This window comes from Serinus canaria, chromosome 9 (genome assembly GCF_022539315.1).
Source record: "Serinus canaria isolate serCan28SL12 chromosome 9, serCan2020, whole genome shotgun sequence".
NCBI classification, from domain to species: Eukaryota; Metazoa; Chordata; class Aves; order Passeriformes; family Fringillidae; genus Serinus; species Serinus canaria.
The window spans coordinates 20999976-21020009 of NC_066323.1; the positions used below are offsets into that span (position 1 = coordinate 20999976).

The 20034-nt window shown below is 48.6% G+C and overlaps 1 protein-coding gene across 4 annotated transcripts; it reads left to right on the forward strand.

Moving 5' to 3' along the window:
* The first annotated feature begins 641 nt into the window (after nucleotides 1-641).
* STK25 (serine/threonine kinase 25) lies at nucleotides 642-19576 on the forward strand. 4 transcript variants are annotated; one of them, XM_030227050.2, is made up of 12 exons: nucleotides 642-779; nucleotides 1950-2064; nucleotides 8169-8399; nucleotides 9947-10003; nucleotides 11056-11164; nucleotides 12435-12592; nucleotides 12847-13032; nucleotides 13574-13719; nucleotides 14571-14685; nucleotides 14980-15051; nucleotides 16020-16156; nucleotides 17476-19576. In XM_030227050.2, exons 2-12 carry the CDS (start codon nucleotides 2035-2037, stop codon nucleotides 17513-17515), a joined length of 1281 nt encoding a protein of 426 aa, XP_030082910.1. In that variant the 5' UTR covers nucleotides 642-779; nucleotides 1950-2034; the 3' UTR covers nucleotides 17516-19576. The 4 variants fall into 4 exon arrangements, with proteins under 4 accessions (XP_030082910.1, XP_030082909.1, XP_030082911.1 ...); XM_030227049.2 differs by having other exon boundaries at nucleotides 653-783; XM_030227051.2 differs by having other exon boundaries at nucleotides 725-864.
* The last annotated feature ends 458 nt before the right edge of the window (nucleotides 19577-20034 follow it).

Sequence of the window (20034 nt, forward strand, 5' to 3'; positions counted from 1 at the left end):
GGAGCCGGTTGTGATAAAAGCTTTGTTTGTCAGCCCCACGGAAAACCTGTGCCTGGCTTGTTCGATCCGCGACCTGCGTTTAAGCTGCCTGGCAAGAAACTAAGAAAATTGGGTTGGTGGGGTTTTTTTTGTTCCTTTGAAAAACGTGAATCAGTCACTGACATTACAGCACGTGGAGGAAAACTCCCCGCAGAGAACGAGGCCATGAGGGAGCTCCGGTCCCCTCGGCTCTGGTCCTCCCGGGGCACTGGCAGGGACAGCCCCTCACGCTCACGACGAGCAGGACAGTTGAGGGCAGGCCTGCCTGGCGTCACCCGGGGCGCTCCCGGGCACGGTCCCTTAAGGGCTGGCGAGAGGAAAGCCCCGTGAGGCCGGGCTGGGAGCACAAAAGCGACTGTCCCGCCACCTCCTCCCCGCCGGGGCGCGGGGGCTGCGGAGCCGCCGGGCCGGGCAGCGCCCGCCCCCCGCGCCTCAGGACTCCCCGCCCCAGCTACCCCCGCGCCACCGCCCCGCCCTGCGGCTCCGCCCCGCCGCTGCGCGCGCGATGTTCTGGGTATTGCAGTCCAGGAACTCCATCCCACTGCCGGGTGGCGCGGTCTGGAAACTACATCTCCCGGCGTGCCGCGCGGCGCGGCCTCCCCCGCCGCCGCACCGTGTTGTTGCGCCCGGCCCGGCGCTCTCCCCCCGCCGCGCCTGGTGTCGCGGGGCAGCCCGGGGCGGCGGCGGCTCCGTGCGCCAGGGCCCGGCATGGCGCTCCCGACGGCGGCGCCGCGCTGCCCGTAGGTGCGGCGGCGCCCAGGGCCGGGCGGGCCCGCGGCGATGAGCCACAGAGGGACTGTGAGGGTGCCGGGCGGGGCGCGCTGGGTATCCCATGATGGCGAGGGGAACGCGGGAGGGGGGAGATCTCTGAGGTGTGAGGCGGGACGAGGTGTGCGTGACGGGAGAGGTGGTAGAGGGCAGCTGTGGGGCCGCACCGCGACGGGGGATGCTGGGCTCGGGGGCCCTGGAGAGGGCAGGGCCGAGGGGCTGGGCTGGGTTGGGGCTCAGCTGTGGCTGGGGTGCAGGAAGGGAAGGGCCGCTGAGGAGAACAGAAGTGGGGAGCGGCCGGGAGGTGCAGGGCTGGGGCTCCCTGAGGGGGAAGGTGTGAGGTGCTGGGGCTCCCTGAAGAGGATGGTGTGAGGTGCAGGGCTGGTGTTCCATGAAGAGGAAGGTGAGAGGTGCAGGGCTGGTGTTCCCTGAAGAGGAAGGTGAGAGGTGCAGGGCTGGTGTTCCCTGAAGAGGAAGGTGAGAGGTGCAGGGCTGGTGTTCCCTGAAGAGGAAGGTGAGAGGTGCAGGGCTGGTGTTCCCTGAAGAGGAAGGTGTGAGGAGCAGGGCTGGGGCTCCCTGAAGAGGAAGATGAGAGGTGCAGGGATGGTGCTCCATGAAGAGGAAGGTGAGAGGTGCAGGGATGGTGTTCCCTGAAGAGGAAGGTGAGAGGTGCAGGGCTGGTGTTCCATGAAGAGGAAGGTGTGTGCTGAACAGCTGAGCTTTGCCAGTGGCTGTACCAGGAACAGTGGGAGTGGAGGAGTGCTCCCAGTGAGGGGATTGCTGAGGAGGAGCAGGAGAAAAGGACTGTCTGAGGATGATGCTGGGAGTGGTGGTGAGGCAATAGAACTGTGGGGTTAACTGTAATACTGGGGAGTATGCTGAGGTGATGGCAGGGAAAATGGAGCCTGGGACGTGGTCAGTGTGTAACATTAGAGTGAGGTTCCTTGTTCCATCTGGAAGGCATTTCTGTAAAGAATTGAGAAATGTGGTGTGCAAGGAGGGCCTAGCATACTTAGAACGTGCTGGCAGGTTCAAGGAGCACTTCAGATCAAGGAGAGAGAAAAGATGCAGCTAACTCTTCAGGGGAGTGAGCCAGCTTCCAAGAACCTCACTTGAGAGCTCTGTATTCTTGCTTGTCACAGTTGACCAGTGGAGAAATCATCACTTTCTCACTGTGCTGCAACATCCTAATCCTCCCTGATTTTGCAAAAAACTCATCCTGTAGGCATGGCTCACCTGAGAGAATTTGCTAGCCAGGTAAGTGGTGATTAGAAGTTTGTTTTAAAACTCTCTTCAAGGGTTTACTTAATGGTGTTTGCTCTTGATATAAGGGTTTCAAACAAATAACCAGAAAATCACTTTTTGCCACTCTTTATCTCTGTTGCACAGGTCTCAGCTTACTCCTGTTAGCTGACTGACCTGTGCCTGACTCTACCTGGTGTTGGGCTGATAGTGATGTGTTGCCAGCCATACAGAAAGTGAATTCTTCACCCACTATGGAGCCTTTCTCTGGGATTAAGTGTGTTCTTTTTAGGGAGACAGGATTCATTGGCTTTCTGAGCATTTTTGGAGGGGGAAGTCATGGGAATAGAAAAACAGTGTATGCTGGCCCTACATACCTTTCTAAAGTGTTCATGGCATTAGTCTCAGAAAAATGGTGCTTGTAACCTTGCTGCATAAGAGGCAGTGATATTTGATATTGGGTCATAACTCTTCCAAGAGATCTCAGCCTCCATGGATGTGGTTAAATGTTGCTGTTGTGATGACATTTTCATAAGAGGAGTGTGGAAAGATGATGCCAGGATTTGGGACTAAAAGCTAAACCACATTAATAGTATTGCCTTGCATCTTCTTCCCTCTGAATTTGGTTGTGATGTGTGTTTGATTATTGGCAGATGTCAATACTGAGCACAGGTCTCCTTAAACCATGTTTTGGGGCATTATTCTGTTCTGCTCCTAGGTGTAGAATTACTAAAAGCTTTAGTGGTTTGAGCTAATGCTTTCTCTGAACCTTTACTGATTTAAAATTGATTTGCAATGCACCTTAGTTTGCATGCTGTCTTTCACATCAACTGTTTCCCCAAAGTGTGTGTGGAATTAAATGTAAATATAATGCCTGGCTGAGTCACTGTACAGGGAGAGAAAGGGAAGGATACTGTCTGATTAGGGCTGAAAACAGTCCTGGAGCTGCAGAGGAGGCTGCTCTGAAGCTTTTTTTTGTACACAGCATTCACTCATGAAGCTTATCAGCATTCTAGGTGGTTTCAGCTCTGAATTTGTTATGGAAATGCTAGGCATTCTCAGACCCTGTCATCCCATGACTGTCTGGTCTTGGAATAGAAAACCCCTCTGTGTTGTCCATTCCTCCAGTCTTTTCAGGAATCCCTGGTGTAAATGAGGCTTGCTGGGAGGGCAGTAGGAACTGGCCTGAAGTTTTCTTCCCGAGGATTTAGGGAGCAGTGGGAGGTGCTGTGAAAATCAAGAGATTAAGACTTGCATTGGGCTGTCAGAGGCTTGGCTTGGCTTTGATTCTCAGTTCTGGTGCTGATGAGTTACCTTAGGCCACTGCCCGGGCTGCTCTGCCTCTGTGCTGCCGTTTCCCAGCCTCAGCTGCTTGTCTGCTCTCTTTCCTTGGTTCCCTTGTGCTGTGAGCAAACAGCACTGCAGGCCTCTGGTCTTGGTCTGAAACTCTATCTGCCAGGGGATGTATTTGTGTTAGTTACTATGTTTAAAGCTCTGATTTGTTCTCTGTTTCTAGATTTGTTGTTCCTTACCTGACCTTGGAAAAGCCATTTAGGTTTTTTTGGCTACATAATGCTTCATCTCCTGAAGCAAAGGAGTACTGACTGTGAAGAGAGTTGGGAGTTTCAGACAGTGTTTCAAAGTGTTGAACACGAACTTCCCTCTTTTCTACACTCCAGAAATTCAAAACTGACCCAGGTTTTGGCAGTTGCAGAGAGCTATGCACAGATTTCATATAGATAGGGAGGCTTTCAGATGGTTCCAAATACAAAGCTGGTTTCACCAAAGAGACTGTTGGTAGCTCAGAGGTGAGTGTTCATCATGCTGGGTGGGAAGTTAGAGAGCAGAGGAGGCAATGAGGGAAAGAGAAGAACGGATGAGTTCTATTAAAACCAGCTTCCTTCTTCCACTGTGTTTGGCAGAGAAGAATTGTGTTTGTTTGTTTGTTTGGCTGATTGGAAAGTGCTGCAGTCAGAAATAACACCATATGTGGCTGTGGTTCCACATAAACCCTTTGAAGTTGCTGGTCAGCTTCAGCTCATGAAGTGTTGTGGCCTTGGCAATCTTCTGTTACAGAGCTCTCCCATTTAGAACAGTGATTCCAGTTCCAACCTGCGCCAGATAAAGGAGTTCTTATTTCCAAAAGAATTTAAGCACCCCTCAGTGGTTTCTTTGCAACAAATGCAGGCGTGATTCTTGCTGTTGAATATTTTGAAAGCAAGATCCAGCTGGACATGGCCCTGAGAGAAGATCTTCAGCTGCTTCAAGTGGTGTTTGCTTCTGTTCCCAATATGCAGCTTATCTTTCAGGCAGTAGCTTTGAAATGAGGGCAGATAGTTACCCTTCTTCTCTAGTACTTATCCACATCTTCTCAAAGACTGTGGCTATCACATCTCAGCAGCTGGAGGTGGCAGAGCTGCCAAAACCATTCTTTCCCCATGAAGCAGCTGGTGTTACTGCCAGGCTTGTCTCACAACGCACTGCCATTCCTAGTGGCTGATGGCTGCAGTGAGTTGGTCTGTTTTAAAACATGGTATCATCAGTCAGGATGGCAAACACTCCCACACCTGTCAGGACAGAGCATCCCTCTTTCCTGTGCTGTGAGATTGGATCCCAGAGGGCAGAGGTGGAGCGCATTAGCAGGAAATTGTCATCATCCCTGTCATACTTACTCCCTTCCTGCACTTGCAACTGAGCTGGTGCATTGTGTGCTGTCCCTCCAAAGCCTACCCAGGCCTGCCTGAGCCATCTCTAGTGCCTGACTGACTGCTCTCCGTGGAGAGGAACAACAGGAGGCTTTCTACTTCAGAACTGCTGTGTAACAAGCAGTCAGCCAAGAAAAAAGTTACAATGTAGTGATCATCCCTTAACAGCTTTCCGTGCAGTAGTAAAACAAGGAGCAGCTGCTGCTGACCTGGAGATGCATTTTTCAGCTCTGATAAATGGGATGAAAACAAGCTGGTGAGCAGTTGCAAAGGTGACAGGTCCTAATAAGCTGCTTCAGGTTATCTGTTCTCATTTAAGCAGGTATAAAGCATTTCATCTGGATTCTGTTGCTTCCTACTAATGAAGTTTTCCAGGTGTGTTTGTAGCACTGCAATTCCAGAAGATTTCCAGCCAGAGTGGTTCTCTAACGAGATGACTGGTACTGACATAAATCATGTTTTGGAGAAGGAGGGATGGTGCTTGTTACAGCTCTCACCATGGTGCTTTGCAGGTGCAGGTGTGTTGGGGAAGGAGAGAGTCAGGCTCATGGAGTGCATCTTTCTCTCTCCTGACAGAGCACTGCAGTTCCATAGCTCTCCATTCCTGGTGGAACTGCATTTGTGCTGCTGTCTGATGAGTGCTGAGGCTTTTTATGCCCACAGATCTGAGCGTTGTTGTTCGTCAGCACAGGTCACCATGCGGTGTCTCAGACTGGATTTTTTTTTTAATGGGCAAGGGCTTTTGAACAGTGTCCTGCAGACAGGACATCTTTGTTTGTTGTGAAGGTTCAGAGTTGCTGAAAATGCCACGTGGCAGTTTCTTCTGTGGCATCCACAATGGTAGTTCACAAGGTGTACTCTTGAGCAGACATTGACCTGCCTGAATTGGGAATGGGCCTATTTCCTCCTCCCTGTTTACAGAAAGGGAAGAAATTCTTCATCAAACTGTGCTCATCCAGCAGTATCTGGTGTGTAACAGTGTAACTGGCTGGAATGACTCTATACCCCTTGGCCCTGTGCTGGCTCCCTGGGTTCTTTCTGTTGCTGGGTTTGATTTCTACAGTTTTGGCCAGTGCATCAAGGGATGTTTATCCTCAGGCCCTCCACAGAGTCAGACTCTTGCCCTGTCACCTGTGAGCTCTAAAGCATTTCCAGGTCAGTATTGGGAAGGTAAATCCAGTACCTACAAACAAACAGTCCTCATGTTTCCACCCTAGTGGGGGTGGGCCTGTCTCACCTGCCCATCTGTTACATTGTTTTTCTGAGTCCCTTGGGCAAAATTTCTGGGTGCTTGTCAGAGGCTTTGTCTCCTCCACCACACCTACCTGAACTTCTTTGTTCTACAGAAAACCGGATAAACCAATATCCAGGTCTGGAAGGTTGTTTACAAAGCTGTCCATGATTACAGAGCCTGCCACATAGAGTTGTAGTTGTCCCTAAAGCTGCCTGCCACAGCCAATGCTCTTATGTTTGATGTCTTCATCTGGAGAAATCAGTCCTGACTCTCTGATGTGCCCTAGAAAGCTGAGGGGGAAGCAGTCACTTCCACTTTGCTGTTTCTTACCTCATGGAAAAGTTACATGGGAGGGGAGGAATGTTTTCTTGAAGGTTTGCTTCCCTGCAGTATTCATGTAGGTAGTGTTTCTTTTCTGAGCTGAGCAGGTCCTTCTAGGAGATGATCCTCTTTCTCTCCCTTCTCCCTGATGTGTGGGAGTGACTGATGTGTTGATAGGCATTTTTAGGGTGCAGTAAGTCACTGTGCACAATCATGTCTGGGGCAGTTTCTTGCCCCTTCCTCCAAGATGGTCAGCAGGTGGAAACTGTTCCTGGTCTGTAGTGAGCCTGGACTAGTCACACTGTTCTTCCTGCCAGAGGTCATCATTCTCATGTTGTCCCCTAACTTTTCTCAAGCTCAGATCCTCTTCCCCCCACCTCCTTCTCTCCAGTCTCTGTTATGCATCTCCAGTTCTTATCTCTGAACATCCCTTCTAATCTGTTTCCAGTGCATTTGTTCAAAGTACAGCCTGTTTGGATGTTGCTATGGATGCAAAAGGATATTTGGTTATTCTTCTATATCTTGGGCTGGAGTTTGTGTGGAAATCCTGTTGAGTGAGCTGCCTGTAAGACTCACCTGGGCCTTACAGCAATGCACAGAAGGCAAACAACCTGTGATGACAGACTGGCTTAATCATTAAGCAATACCTTGGGCTGCTCAGTGATGGCCTGCTGCTAGAACCTGGTGTGAGATGGAAAAATGCAGCCTCTGTGTTCTCTGATAAAATCTGCCAACTCAAGGCCCTTGTGAGAGAGCACTCTCAGTGGGTGACGTGTTGGAGGTGAGACTGAGAAGTTCTGGGTGTGGAAAATTCCTTCTAATGGCTTGGCTGCTTCATAAGGTCAGGCCATATTTTCCAGGGGTTTTTTTCAAACTATTAAATTAAAAAAATAAAAAGGTAGAAAGCTAATCACAAAGAGCATTTTAGTAGCCTGAAGGACCTCCTGGTGTGCAGGTGGACTGAATCAAATAGCATGAGAAAGTGACTGTGATTTATTCTCTTTCTTACCCATACCTTAATAAAGAACTAACTGTGCAACTGCTGTTAAAAAGTCAGTATTTCTCTGTTAGTAACTGCCTAGTTGATGTGCTTGTCTAATGAAGGAAATGCTATTTGCCTTTGCATCTGAGGGTGCCAGCTAGAGAAGAGGCTGGTACAGAAAAGCAGCTCAGGAAGATGGAGTGTCCATTCTGCTCTCCTGCCTCCTCCTTGCTCCTGACCTTCCAAAAGATGTGAGGCTCCATCTGCAAACATCTGAGGAGAGCTGGGCTGGGAGCTGCCTGGAAATCAGGCTGCAGTAGAGGAGACAGTAAACGTGAATTCATATTACTGTAATATTTCACTCTCCAGACAAGTAGGGAAGGGTGCAGATATTTCTAATCATTTCATTCTTTGAGTGCAGGAAAGCTAACTAGGGAAACATTTTTATGGCTTCTTGCTTGTGCCCATTTTCTCATCAGATCTCCAGGAGAAAGCTGGTTTTGGTACCCCTTGCTGGTCTGTGTTGAAGTGTGAACAGATGCTAGCTCGTGGAGCTGCTTTGGCACCAGTTGGTGCCTGCAGTTGAGCAGCCCTGTCCCAATGGAGCTGACACTTTCCATAGCAGTATTTGCTGACATTCTCATGCTGGGCTTCTCTCCTTTTCCTCCCTCTCTGTCATCTGTGGAAAAGATTTCTTCAGTTCTAATCTTGGATATATTCTGTGCTAAGTTTCTAAGGCTGTTTAAGATACATGAGTTTGAGGCGAATTTATCACCATAGTAGGTGTACAGATATGGAGGTGAGCTGTATGGGTATGTGTGGTGCTCTGCAGCCCAGGAACTTAATGGAGTTCTCCCATGTCTGCTTCATGGTTTAGCACTCCAGGGTGGATCCTGAGGAGCTGTTCACCAAGCTGGAGCGGATCGGCAAGGGATCCTTTGGGGAAGTGTACAAAGGCATCGACAACCGCACCAAGGAAGTGGTTGCTATCAAGATCATTGATCTGGAGGAGGCTGAGGATGAGATTGAGGACATTCAGCAGGAGATCACAGTGCTCAGCCAGTGTGACAGCCCCTACATCACCCGGTACTATGGCTCCTACTTGAAGGTAGGACAAACCTGGGTGGTTCCTTGCCAGTAGTTTGGGAATGGGGAGGTGTGGTATTTTCAGAGTCCCCCGTCGTGGGGAGGAAAGATGATTCTGACTCCATGTTCTTAGAAGGCTAATTTATTATTTTATGATCTATATTATAATAAAGAATGCTCTACTAAACTATACTAAAGAATAGAGAAAGGATACTTACAGAAGGCTAAAAGATAATAATGAAAAACTCATTACTCTCTCCAGAATCCGACACAGCTTGGCACTGATTGGTCATTAAATAAAAACAATTCACATGAAACCAATCTCCAAACCACATTCCACACAGGAGAAACAAATGAGATAATATTGTTTTCCTTTTTCTCTGAGGCTTCTCAGCTTCCCAGGAGAAGAATCCTGAGCAAAGATGATTTTTCAGAAAATATGATGGTGACAGGGAGGGCTGCTCTGTGGATGCTGCAGTGGGTGGTGGCACATGTCACTGCAAAGTGACATGTGAGTGGCAGCATGGCAGCAGGAACAGTGATGGCTCTGCTTACTGCATTGATGTGCACTTGATAGCAGACTGGGCTTTAAGGCACTTGCTAAGCACATGGAAATGAGGTGCCCTGTACTTTGTGGTGCCAAGAGCAGGGCACTTCACTGGAGAGCAAGTTACTTGTTGAAGACTGAACTTTCCCTGATCTGACAGTTCTGGAAAGGAAGTTGATGGAATACTTTTCCAGAATAGCACAGTCTTAAGGCAGTACCACTGAGAGATTTATGCCTCTGAAAAAAAAAGAGGAGATTGAGACTCATTCATTTCACATTTCATCAGAAATGGTGAAAAGTATATGAACTGAGTCTATGGAGGAGTACTAATATTGGTTCCACTGAGAGCAGCTTTAGGAATCCCTGATGGAGGTAGTGTTGATCAGAAGTGGCCTGTTGATCAACATGCTGGCTGCTGGAGGTGAATGTAACAGTGGGACTGCAACAAACAGTTCCTGAGCTCTTCAGGTCCTGGATATTCCTCCTTTAATTTTCAAAGGCCATAATGCATTTTCTCAGCCTTCTGCTGTAGTTTCATGGACCTGCTGCTTATATTCTGTTGGGATTCTGGAACCTCATCATGGAATCTCTTCTCTGAGGAGTAAGTGTCTTGCTGATTGTACCCTTCATGCTGGCAGCTCTATTAATGAGATCAAAGGCTGCAATGCTCCTCTGCCATTGCCAAGAAGGATTTATGCTGGATGAGCTGCTGGAGAGATGTTAAAGGGCTCCAGCCTGGGAATAAGCTTATCTGTGGGCTGGGCAGTCTGCTGCCTGTAGGGGCACTTGCCCAGGTGAAACTGCAGACTGAGAGTCAGAAATGTGCTGGAGGCAGGTAATGCTGTGTCAGCAGAAAATAAGGGAGCTTGGGGCTCCTTCCTTAAGCCCCTGAGAGCTGCAGTGTGCAGCATCTCTTGGATTGTGTACAGGACTGTTCTTGTGTCTTGCTGCCTCATGGGTGTCTTAGTTTTCTGTCTGCTTTTATTACTGGCTTTGCTCTTGATTTGTGCTCTTACTCGCAGGGCACTAAGCTGTGGATAATCATGGAGTACCTGGGAGGAGGTTCAGCCCTGGATTTGGTGAGTAAGTGGCAAGTTCTGGACTATGAAAAATACTGACTGAAGACTTGGTTTGTGAAATGCCCATAAGCCAGACACTCACTTGCCACATTCCAGCATTTAGGCAGCCCTGTGCCCAAGGGGTAAGCAGTGCAGGACAGACATGTTGCTTATGCTTATCCCAGGACTGAGGGAATGTTTTCATGGAGCCCAGCTGTCCCAGCACTGTTGTCCAGCATGCTGTACTGCTGTATGATGGAAAGAGCCAGTGAAGTGAAAAGGGAGCACAGCCAGTTGGTTTTGAGCAGTGCAAATCTGTAATTCACTTAGTCAGAGTTGTGGTATTGCTCAGTGCTTGCATAGGTCAGTAAAGACATGGTCTGTGATTAAGTAAGTTACCACAAATATTGAGAGAATACAAATGCAGAATTTACCCATAGGCAAAAGTGAACTGCACTGTATTCTGTCACAGCATTTTTCTCTTCTCTTTAGGACAATAATGCCCATTTTTCCAGAGAGGTAACTAATGATGTAGGGAAAATTGCTGAGCCTGGAGTGACTTGGAGGAAGATGTTGTGGGGGGCTGTCATCAGCAGAAGTTATCTGAAGTGTCAGAACCTCAGTTGTTGCACTGAGTAGGCAGGACTTGGTTAGAGGAGAACTGATGGAAAGGAGAAGAGCTTTGATACAGTACTCCACAGCCTGAGGGTTGACATCTCAGAGGCTGAAATTTAGTACTTGCATGCTGGCAGAGAGACCTGAACAAGAGAAATTGTTGAAATGTTCTGTTGGCCAGTGTATTTCCAGGCCAAAGTGAGAGATTAACTGCTGTTTATTTGGGAAACCTTTAACAGACTGATAGACTATCAGAAAATCCCCCAAAGTTTTTCCATTGAATGCTGTCGGGTGCAAACACCAGCATTCTGCTTGTAGCACCTAAATCAGGTGTGCAAGAAGGTGCTTCCTGCTGAGTACAACCTGCTTGGCCAAGGTTTCCAAGTAACAAACTGAGAGCCTGGAAAATCCAAGGCATCACTGACCCTCTTTAAAGTCACCTTTCTGCCTTTTGTCAGCTGAAGCCAGGACCACTGGAGGAGACATATATAGCTACTATCCTGAGAGAAATCCTAAAGGGTTTGGATTATTTACATTCAGAGAGGAAGATCCACAGAGACATCAAAGGTAAGATTGAAGAGCTCAGCTCCCTTTCTTGTAATGGATGTTAGTAACATCATACTCAGAGGTATTTTATTCACCATAATCTGCAAGGTTTCAAAGACTCTTTCTCAGTGCTGCTTTTCTTGTTGGCTTGCTGTTTTCTGCATCTGATGCTTGGCACTGTATTGCAGCTCATGTTTTTCATGTCTTTAGGGTTTAGAGTAGCAGTGAGGATCTGTAGCTCTCCTCTGGCACTTGGAGTTTGGACAAGTCAGGGAGCTGAAGTGAAGGAGTCAATGAAAGGCATGCTCAGATATTAGCTGACTTGTGTCTGGATCTTTGCTTTTCTGCTGGACCGCAAGGGTGTGTGTGCTGGTTATTGTGGTTGTAGCTCACAGCAGGAGTGAGCTGTCCTCATGCAGGGTTCACAGCCCTAGGAAATCAGGGCAGCTTGTGTCAGCTTATCCTGTTGAGGTTTTTTATAGTCACTGGCCACATGTGGTGTAGAGAGAGCTGGCATCTGCCTCTCAAAGAGCAGTGTCCCAGCAAGCCCAGAGCATCAATGCAGGAGGATGGAGGGACAGAGCTGTGGAGCTGGGCCAGATGCTCACTGCTCCAGCCACTGCAGGAGGGGGTGTGAGTGCTCAGGGCACAGAAACCTCGTGTAGGAAGATTGGGAGAAAAGATTTTGTTGTGTAGGTGAGACTGCAGTGTTAGAAACATGCAGTCTCACCTACACAAGATGTGATAGGGTGTTGGCTGCAGTCTCACCTACAAGATGTGATAGGGTGTTGGCTACCAGTGATGGGGAAATGCTGAAAGTTGTTAGGTAGGGTCTCAGAAGGAACCCCCCATTCCCAAACTTGCACAGTGTTACAGTCTTATGAGTGAGTAGGAGCTAGTACAAGAGTGGGCCTTGAGCTCTTTAGAAGGATCTGCTATTTAACCTGTGCTGAATGCTACTCTGGAAAAAAAAATCAAGAGCATTAGAGACTGTTATACCCTCCCTTCTCTGTGTAGCCAACATCTAATTGATGGTGTGGTCCTTCACATCTCCTCCCTGCTCCTACCTTAGCAATATTCCCCTTCTGATCCAACAAAGTGCATGAGCTTGTTCCATGTTACCCAGTGGAGTTCAAAGCATGAGAATGTGTCTGAGGCTGGAAATCCAGGCTGAGGATTATCACTGGGGTGAAGGAGGATCCCACAGGAGGACTCTGCTCAGTATTCAGTTTTGTGTGGGCTGGAGGTGATTCAGAGGCCAGCAGACTTAATTTCTTATTTGTGCATACAGCTGCCAATGTGCTGCTCTCGGAACAAGGAGATGTGAAACTGGCTGACTTTGGGGTGGCTGGACAGCTGACAGACACCCAAATCAAGAGAAACACCTTTGTGGGGACTCCATTCTGGATGGCACCAGAGGTCATCAAACAGTCTGCTTATGACTTCAAGGTGAGCTGGGAGCAGGAGGATTGCTGCTTGGGTCTGCTATACATGAGGTAGTGCTAGGACAGAGACAGGGATTGGAAGTGCTGCTTACTGCAGGAATTATTCTTTTCTGTTGTGATGCAGAGTCTGCTGAAGAATTTTGTGTATTAGACATGAAATGTCCCATCTCGTTTATGTGATTAGCTGTCCTAAAACTGTGCTTTCATGTTGTAGAGTTGTTCCTTGCTGTTCTGTGTTCTTTTTCTTCTCTTTTCCAGGCAGACATCTGGTCCCTTGGGATTACAGCCATTGAACTAGCAAAGGGAGAGCCTCCGAATTCTGACTTGCATCCTATGAGGGTTCTCTTCTTGATCCCCAAAAACAACCCTCCAACACTTGAGGGTCACCACAGCAAGCCCTTCAAGGAGTTTGTGGAAGCCTGCCTCAATAAGGATCCTAGATTTGTGAGTATTGCTGCCCACCTGTGAATTTGAGTAAAGGCCAGCAGAGGTCAAAAATGCCTTCAACAAGAAGGTTCCAGAATCACAGAGAGAGAGAATTGCTGAGCTTACAGGATGGACACATGAGCTGGCCTTCCTCATGAGGGGACACGGAGGGGAGAGCACTGATCACTTCTCTGTGATGACCAGCAGTGGGACCTCAGGGAATGGCATGAGGCTGTGTCAGGGGAGGTTTAGGTTGGATATCAGGAAAAGGCTTTTCCCCCAGAGGTTTGTTGGACACTGGAACAAGCTCCTAAGGGCAGTGGTCATAGCCTCAAGGCTGCCAAGAGTTCAAGGAGTATTTGGATAACAGTCTCAGGGACTTTGCTGGGGGTTGGTGGCATTGTTGGGGGCTATCCTGTGGAAGGCCAGGAGTTGGATTCGATGATCCTTGTGCACCCCTTCCAGCTCAGGAAATTCTGTTACTCCAGCAGAAGTCAGTGAGTGTGTGTTCAGTGTGCAGAGATGGTTAGTTGTGACATGCTTTCCTTATCTGCTCCAGAGGCCAACAGCTAAAGAATTGCTGAAGCACAAGTTCATCACACGCTACACCAAGAAAACCTCGTTCCTCATGGAGCTGATCGATCGCTTCAAACGCTGGAAGTCAGAGGGCCACGGAGAGGATTCCAGTTCTGGTGACTCTGATATGTACGTGCATGTTATGCATGGAGGCTGCCCCTGCTGCCCCTGCTTGCCCTAGAGTAGCCTACTGCAAACAGCTCAGGTCCTTTTCCCACCTGAGCTCTTACCTTGGAGCTTTTGTTTGTGGGAGCAAGTGACTGCTGCCTGAAGAGCCAGGCTGTTGCCTCCTGTTCAGTGGGACTCTGTTCTGGTCCTAGCCTGTGGAACCTCTTTGCTGGGTGTAAGGAATCATAGTGCTGACACAAAACAATATCTGTGTGTAACCAGTAGAACAGGGCTCTCATTGCCTGTATTTTATGCACCCTTCATTAACTACAAGAGCTCCAGGCTTTAGGAACTGTGGTGAGGGCTGTGTTGGTGTGGATGTGTACTGAGGGGTGAATCTTTGCACTGCCATGCAGGACAGTCAAGTTATGGGTCTTGGGTGGGGAAAGGGCACTTCATTGCCAGAATGGTGTCACAGAGCTGCTCTTCACCTGTGGCAGCACTCAAGTGACCAAGCACTTGGGGAAATTGGCTTCTGACATACAAGTCTAGTCCCTCACTTTGTGAGCTTGGGTTGTCTTGAAATTCTCCTAAATTTGAGTAGCGCTAGAAACTTCTTCAAGCTGGCTGGATCAGAGAGGTGATTTGGAAACATGATGTAGTTCTCACCTCAGATCTTTTTGATGCTCTGTGGGTGTAGTAGAGACAGAAGTGGTTTCTCTTCAGATTTTTTTCTGGGATAGGGAAAAACCTGAAGGCCTGTAGCAATATGGCAGTCAGGTGGGGAGAACTTGTGATTCTGGGAAAGTCTGGGCAAACCCCCAATGTATGGAGCTGAGGCTTTGTCTTGACTTTCCCCTTTTCATTTGCAGTGATGGAGATGCAGAGGATGGAGACCAGGGTCCAATCTGGACATTCCCACCAACCATTCGTCCCAATTCCTTGAGCAAGCTGCACAAAGGAATGGCTCTTCATGGTTCCCAGAAGGTCTGTGTGCTGTCTCTTCTTTCTGAAGTGGACTGAACTAACATGAGCTTTTGGGTGTCTTGGGGAAGCCACCAGGCCCTCATCTTCTGTTTGAAATTTACTTCAGTCTGGCACCAAGGGCTGGTGCTCCAGAGTTGCCTCTTCCACATCATCAGGGTACTGTGACTTGTGGCTTTCCAAAGATCTGGTGATGGGATTGTTGTGGATGTGCTGTGAATTCACCGAAGGCTGAGTACCTCATGTGCCCTTGCACAGCTTTTGCCTGTGCTTGTAACTTCTCCTGTTGCTTTCCAGCCTACTGAGCCCATCAAGAGGCAACCACGGTCACAGTGTCTCTCCACACTTGTTCACCCAGTTTTTGGGGAGGTGAGTAGAAACTTCTTGGTGTCTCTGCTGGTTGGAGATTAAGAGATACCTGACATGGATAAGTAAATGGGAAGGATTTGGAGAAGGGAGGTGTGGAGGGGTGTCTAGTAGGGTTAAAGGACTGTAGCCTTAGTTCAGAGGGCTAGACCATATGTGGGGAAAGTGAGTGTGTCCCTGGCATGTCCTCCTGAAAACACTTGTGTTTGGAAGAAAGGCATTACCCTTCTGGTAATCTGTGTTCTGGTGAGGAGCTGATAGAGGAGTATCTGTCTCTTACCTGCATCTTAGGCTTGCTGATGCCTGGGCAGCTCCGGACTCTGATGTCTGTGGCTGAAGTGCAGCTCCTGTTAGAGCAGACTTAATCTGCCTGTCACTGTGCATGTCCACAGCAGAGTTACTGAGGGGAAGGTAGGTGGGTTAAAGCAGGAATGGGCTTTACTGGTTACTAGACCATTTCTTGATCTGTACAGACTGCTGTTGGTAGAATGCCAGGACCAAGGAGTTCCCCTGCCTTGTGGTCTGTTAGTTACCACCACAAAAGTGGTGGTGACTGACTCCTGGCACTGGGTATATTCTGCCCAACCTGGCTGTGAGCCTGTGTGTGTGTCTGGGTGCTGGGCTGTCATTAGCAGCAAAGGTGATTGTACTGTTTCAGATACACCTTTGTGCTGTGATGAGTTTTCAGGGCTGTTGGTCCATTCCCTACAACATTTAGTTAATTTAAGAAAACATCCTGTTAGGTAAGGGCTTTGATTGCCATTACTACCTGGTGGCAAATTTGAACCCCAGACATTGGACTTCTACCTTGCTGACCTACAAATGAGCTCTTTTTGGTTCCTTTAAGTGGAATGTGGGTGCCTTCCTACACCCTGGTGGAGTGGGAAAGGGCCTTAATGTCAGTGCTGCACTTCTTGACCTGTGCTTTCTGCAGCAAAATGAGGACCTAACACTCTGTTTCTGGGTTGCAGCTCAAAGATAAGCACAAGCAGACTGGAGGCAATGTGGGAGCCATGGAGGAGCTGGAGAATGCCTTCAGCTTGGCCGAGGAGTCCTGCCCAGGCATCTCTGACAAACTGATAGCACACATGGTGGAGCGGGTCCAAAGGTGAGGAGTGCCTGAGGCTGAGCTGGGGTGAGCTGGCACCACGGCTGTGCAAAGTCCACACAGACAAAAGTGCCTTCCCAGCTCCTGTGGCACTTCTTCTAACTGCTTGCATTTAATGGCAACAGTTCCTTTGCCTCAGAAGCCTTTCCTCACTCTGGACAGGTTTCTGTAGTGTAGGTGTGTGTTGTAGGCACAGAAAGTTGCTGCTGTTCACCTTCATTTTGCACATAAATCTGTGTACACATGGTGTCCTGCTGGTCTCATTACCCAGCCAGCAAAGACTGGGATTCCTTCTGGGATAGAAAGTTTCTGTTAATAAATACCTTTTCCATTGCAAGGAATGTGCTTTAAAGCACTACGTGCAGCTAGTCACTGCTTGCCCACCTTTAGGTGTACACAAAAATGTACTTTTCCTGCAGGAAATATTTGTTAAACCAGGGAAGGAATGTAGTCTGGTAGAATTTAGTTCTTTGCTGGGTCAAACTTAGCTCCATTGCTGGCACCAAGTCCAGTCACATCCATATGTTGCAGCCCAGCTAACCTGGTCACAGATTTACCAAGCTTTATTTAACATGAATTTGGCTTTTCTCCCTTTCACAGCAGGCTATCCTAAATGTCACCCTTTCCTTACCATGAGAGGTAAGGAAAACTTAACATTTGACTCCTCCTGGTTGGCAGGCTGGAAGTGTTTTACCACTGCAAAAGAAGCTGTTCTGTGCTCTGGCTGCCCCTATAAGTACAACCCAAACTATACAGTCTTTACACCCTTGAACTTAGGCTTTCTAAGCATTTTTTCTGGTGAGTTAATGTTTGTGCCTTGTAACTCAAGTACTTATTGAAGAGAAGAGAATCATTAAGGTTGGAAAAGGTGTCCAGGATTGAATCCAGCCTTTGATCCCCACTGTGTCAGCTAGACCAGCAGGCTGGCTGGTGGGCAGGTAGAGTGAGCAGGAGGTGCAGGTGGATGTGTGGGTGACTGCAGCCAGGTTCCAGCATCATTCACTTCTGTCAGCCTAGAAATGACACTGCTACACAGGGCAGAAACACGAGATTGTTGTTTTTTTGAGGGGCTTGCAAAACCTCAGAGACCTTCTTGCTTTCTTAGCATCAAACATCAGTGCTGAAAACTTCTTAGTAGGTAGAAACTGGATCATGAAAGCCTGAAGAAGTGTCAAACCACCTTGGCTTTCTGTTCAAAGTGCTGGTTTTGTCTGTCAGGACTGCAAAACCTGGCAGTGGGAGTGGGGACAGACCCAGGCAGCCTGGCCCCTTCCCCACAGCAGCACTGACCAGGGTCCCTTGCTCACTCTTCCTTGCAGGTTTTCACACAGTCGGAACCACCTGACCTCTGCCCGCTGACACTCACCTTCCCTGCTGCTGCTGCTGCTGCCAGGGGGGAAGGATTTTTTCCAGCTTCATAAGAACTACATCTCTAATCCAGACCACCTTCTGTTGGATGTGACATTGTGATGGACCCCGGGACATTTCAGAGCCTTCATGTTAGCCATGTTTCCATGATAACCCAGGGTGGGGTTTGCAATGCAAGTACAATTTAGACCTTTTGCAGAACCCGAGATGGGTGGTCTAATTGTTTTTACAATGTAATCAATGCAGTTTTTAATTGTTTTCCTACAATGGATGTGTCCATTTTGGCTTGGTTTGATTCACAGCTTGTTTCTGGCAAATGCCTGGCTGCTGGAAAAAGGGAGATTCTCCTCCATTGACAGATGTTTCAAGGCAAGTCTGATGGGTTTAGTCTCCTGCCCTTCCTAAAGAAGTGTTTGTGAGCAGTCTTGTGTGAGTGCAGGGATGTTGGGAAGCTCTCCAGGCATTTAGGGCCTCTGGGAGAGTCAGAGCAGCTCTCCAGCTGTTCTGGAGGATCACTTCAAGCCCTTCACGCACAAGTAACAAAACTTTCCAGTGCTGCAGCAGCTGAGCTGATACATAGTTGATCTTTCCCAGCCTGTCATTTCATAGGAGGATGGGTTTGCTGACTGTTCTTTTTTTGGCTCTGGGACATTATTTTGTGTTAGGCCTTAGTTCATCTACTTCAGGCAACAGCAGAACTTGCCTTGGGTCTGCAGGGAGCAGGAGGCAAAGGGGGTGTATTTGCTGTGGGAGCTGTGGAGTTCCTGTCCTTGGTGCTCCTGGCAGCTGAAGCAGCTGACAGGCAGGCTGGGCAGTGCTGGTCTGAGCTGGGCAGGCCCACAGGGAGCAGAAGGGTTAAAAAGGGGAGTGGGGAGAACACAACACAGAGGTCAGCAGGGCTTTGGTTCACAGGGCAGAGGGACACTACAGAGCAGCTTTTGATGCAAGAACCTGTGCTCTACATGAAGGCATGAGCTGGATGGCTCACAGCAGTGTGGTAGGGCTGGGGATTCCCAAAAGCTGCTCTAGGCCTCCCTCTCCTTCTCAACCTTCCCTTTGTGGCTCCTCAGACTCACTGCAGCCAGGGCCCTGCTCCAGTTGACAGGCTGGGGTGGTGTTTGGTAGCAGAGACACTACAGCATCTACTGCTGTGCTGGCTGCTTAAGGTATCCCAGCAGAGCCATCCCCAGGAGCTTTGCTTTCTGTGTTATACTGGTTTATAAAGCAAATCTTCCATTCAGGTAAGCACACGGATCTTAAATATACATTTTAAAGGTCTAGAAAAACAGACTTAGGAGAATAACCCCAATAGCTGGTTGCTTAGAGAGCTGCTCTCTGAGAAGAGATTCCCATGAAGTCACAGGAACTCAGTTACGCAGCTCTTTCTGTCTGGGTGTTTGTGTGTGGATGATTGGGCTCACCCCAGAGCCCCTGAGAACGAAGGCTGGAGCTGTTCAGCATTTTTTAATGACAGGCCACTTGGTTAGAAACAAGGCTTGGTTTTTGGTACTTAGATTCAGATTTGAAGTGCTGGGCTGCAAGTAGCTCAGGGGGACCACACGTTCCCTGATCCTGGTGTAGGGTGTTCTTTACCTTATGACTGTCCTTTATTTATCCTGCTGGATAAAGCCAGGCTCAGCAACACTATGAACTTGTACAGTAGAGAAGAGGTGCTGCTGTTGGCTCTCTGATGCAGAGCAGTGTTCTGTGGTGAGAGCCAGCTCAGAGCTTGCAGTTAGGAAGAACAGAACAAACCCACTTTTCCCTTAGTAGGAGAAGTTAATGTACAGACAGGAGGCTTGGAGAGGGGGAAGGCAGAGGCTGCAGGCCAGCACAAGGGCCCTTGCTGCTTTTCAAGTTGCTGTTCACAGCAGTAGCAAACGGTGTTGAAAAGGTACCTGTGTTGTTCCTCACATGCTCTGCAGTGTAAGGAGGAACTTTCTAAAGGAAACAATCCCCACCCCCTTCGCCCAGTATTCAAAAACAATGGGTTTAGTTTTCAAAAGCATTGAAAGGGATCTGCCACTTTCAATAAAGTAACAAAACAAATGAGGCTGGTGTAACTGTGTTATTGGGGGAAAAGGATTGGTTCCAGCTGCTTTCCTCTGCATTCCTCTTGGTCTTACCCCACATCTTCCTCATGCATTGATAAGAGACCCCAGAGCCAAGTGTGCAAGGATAACAGCTGCAGGCACATCAGTCTTTTCTGCTGGCACTCCAGGAAGCCCCCACTATAGGCAAAGGTAGAGCTGTGAGCTGGAGCACACTGCACTGCAGAGATTTGCTGGAGTTTGTTCATTATCTGCAGCCTTTAGACTTGGCCTCGACTGGCACCAGGGGCTCTCTGCCTTTCTGTGGGGCAGGGGGTGCCCAGGGAGGTGGTGGAGTCTCCATCTTTGGGGATAATCCATTTTTAAAGGTCACTGAGATAAGGTGTTTGCAGTTTTGCTAGAACAACAATGGTTTTGGCTTTCCTAGCCTGAGCTCCTGCACTTTAAATGCACAGACAT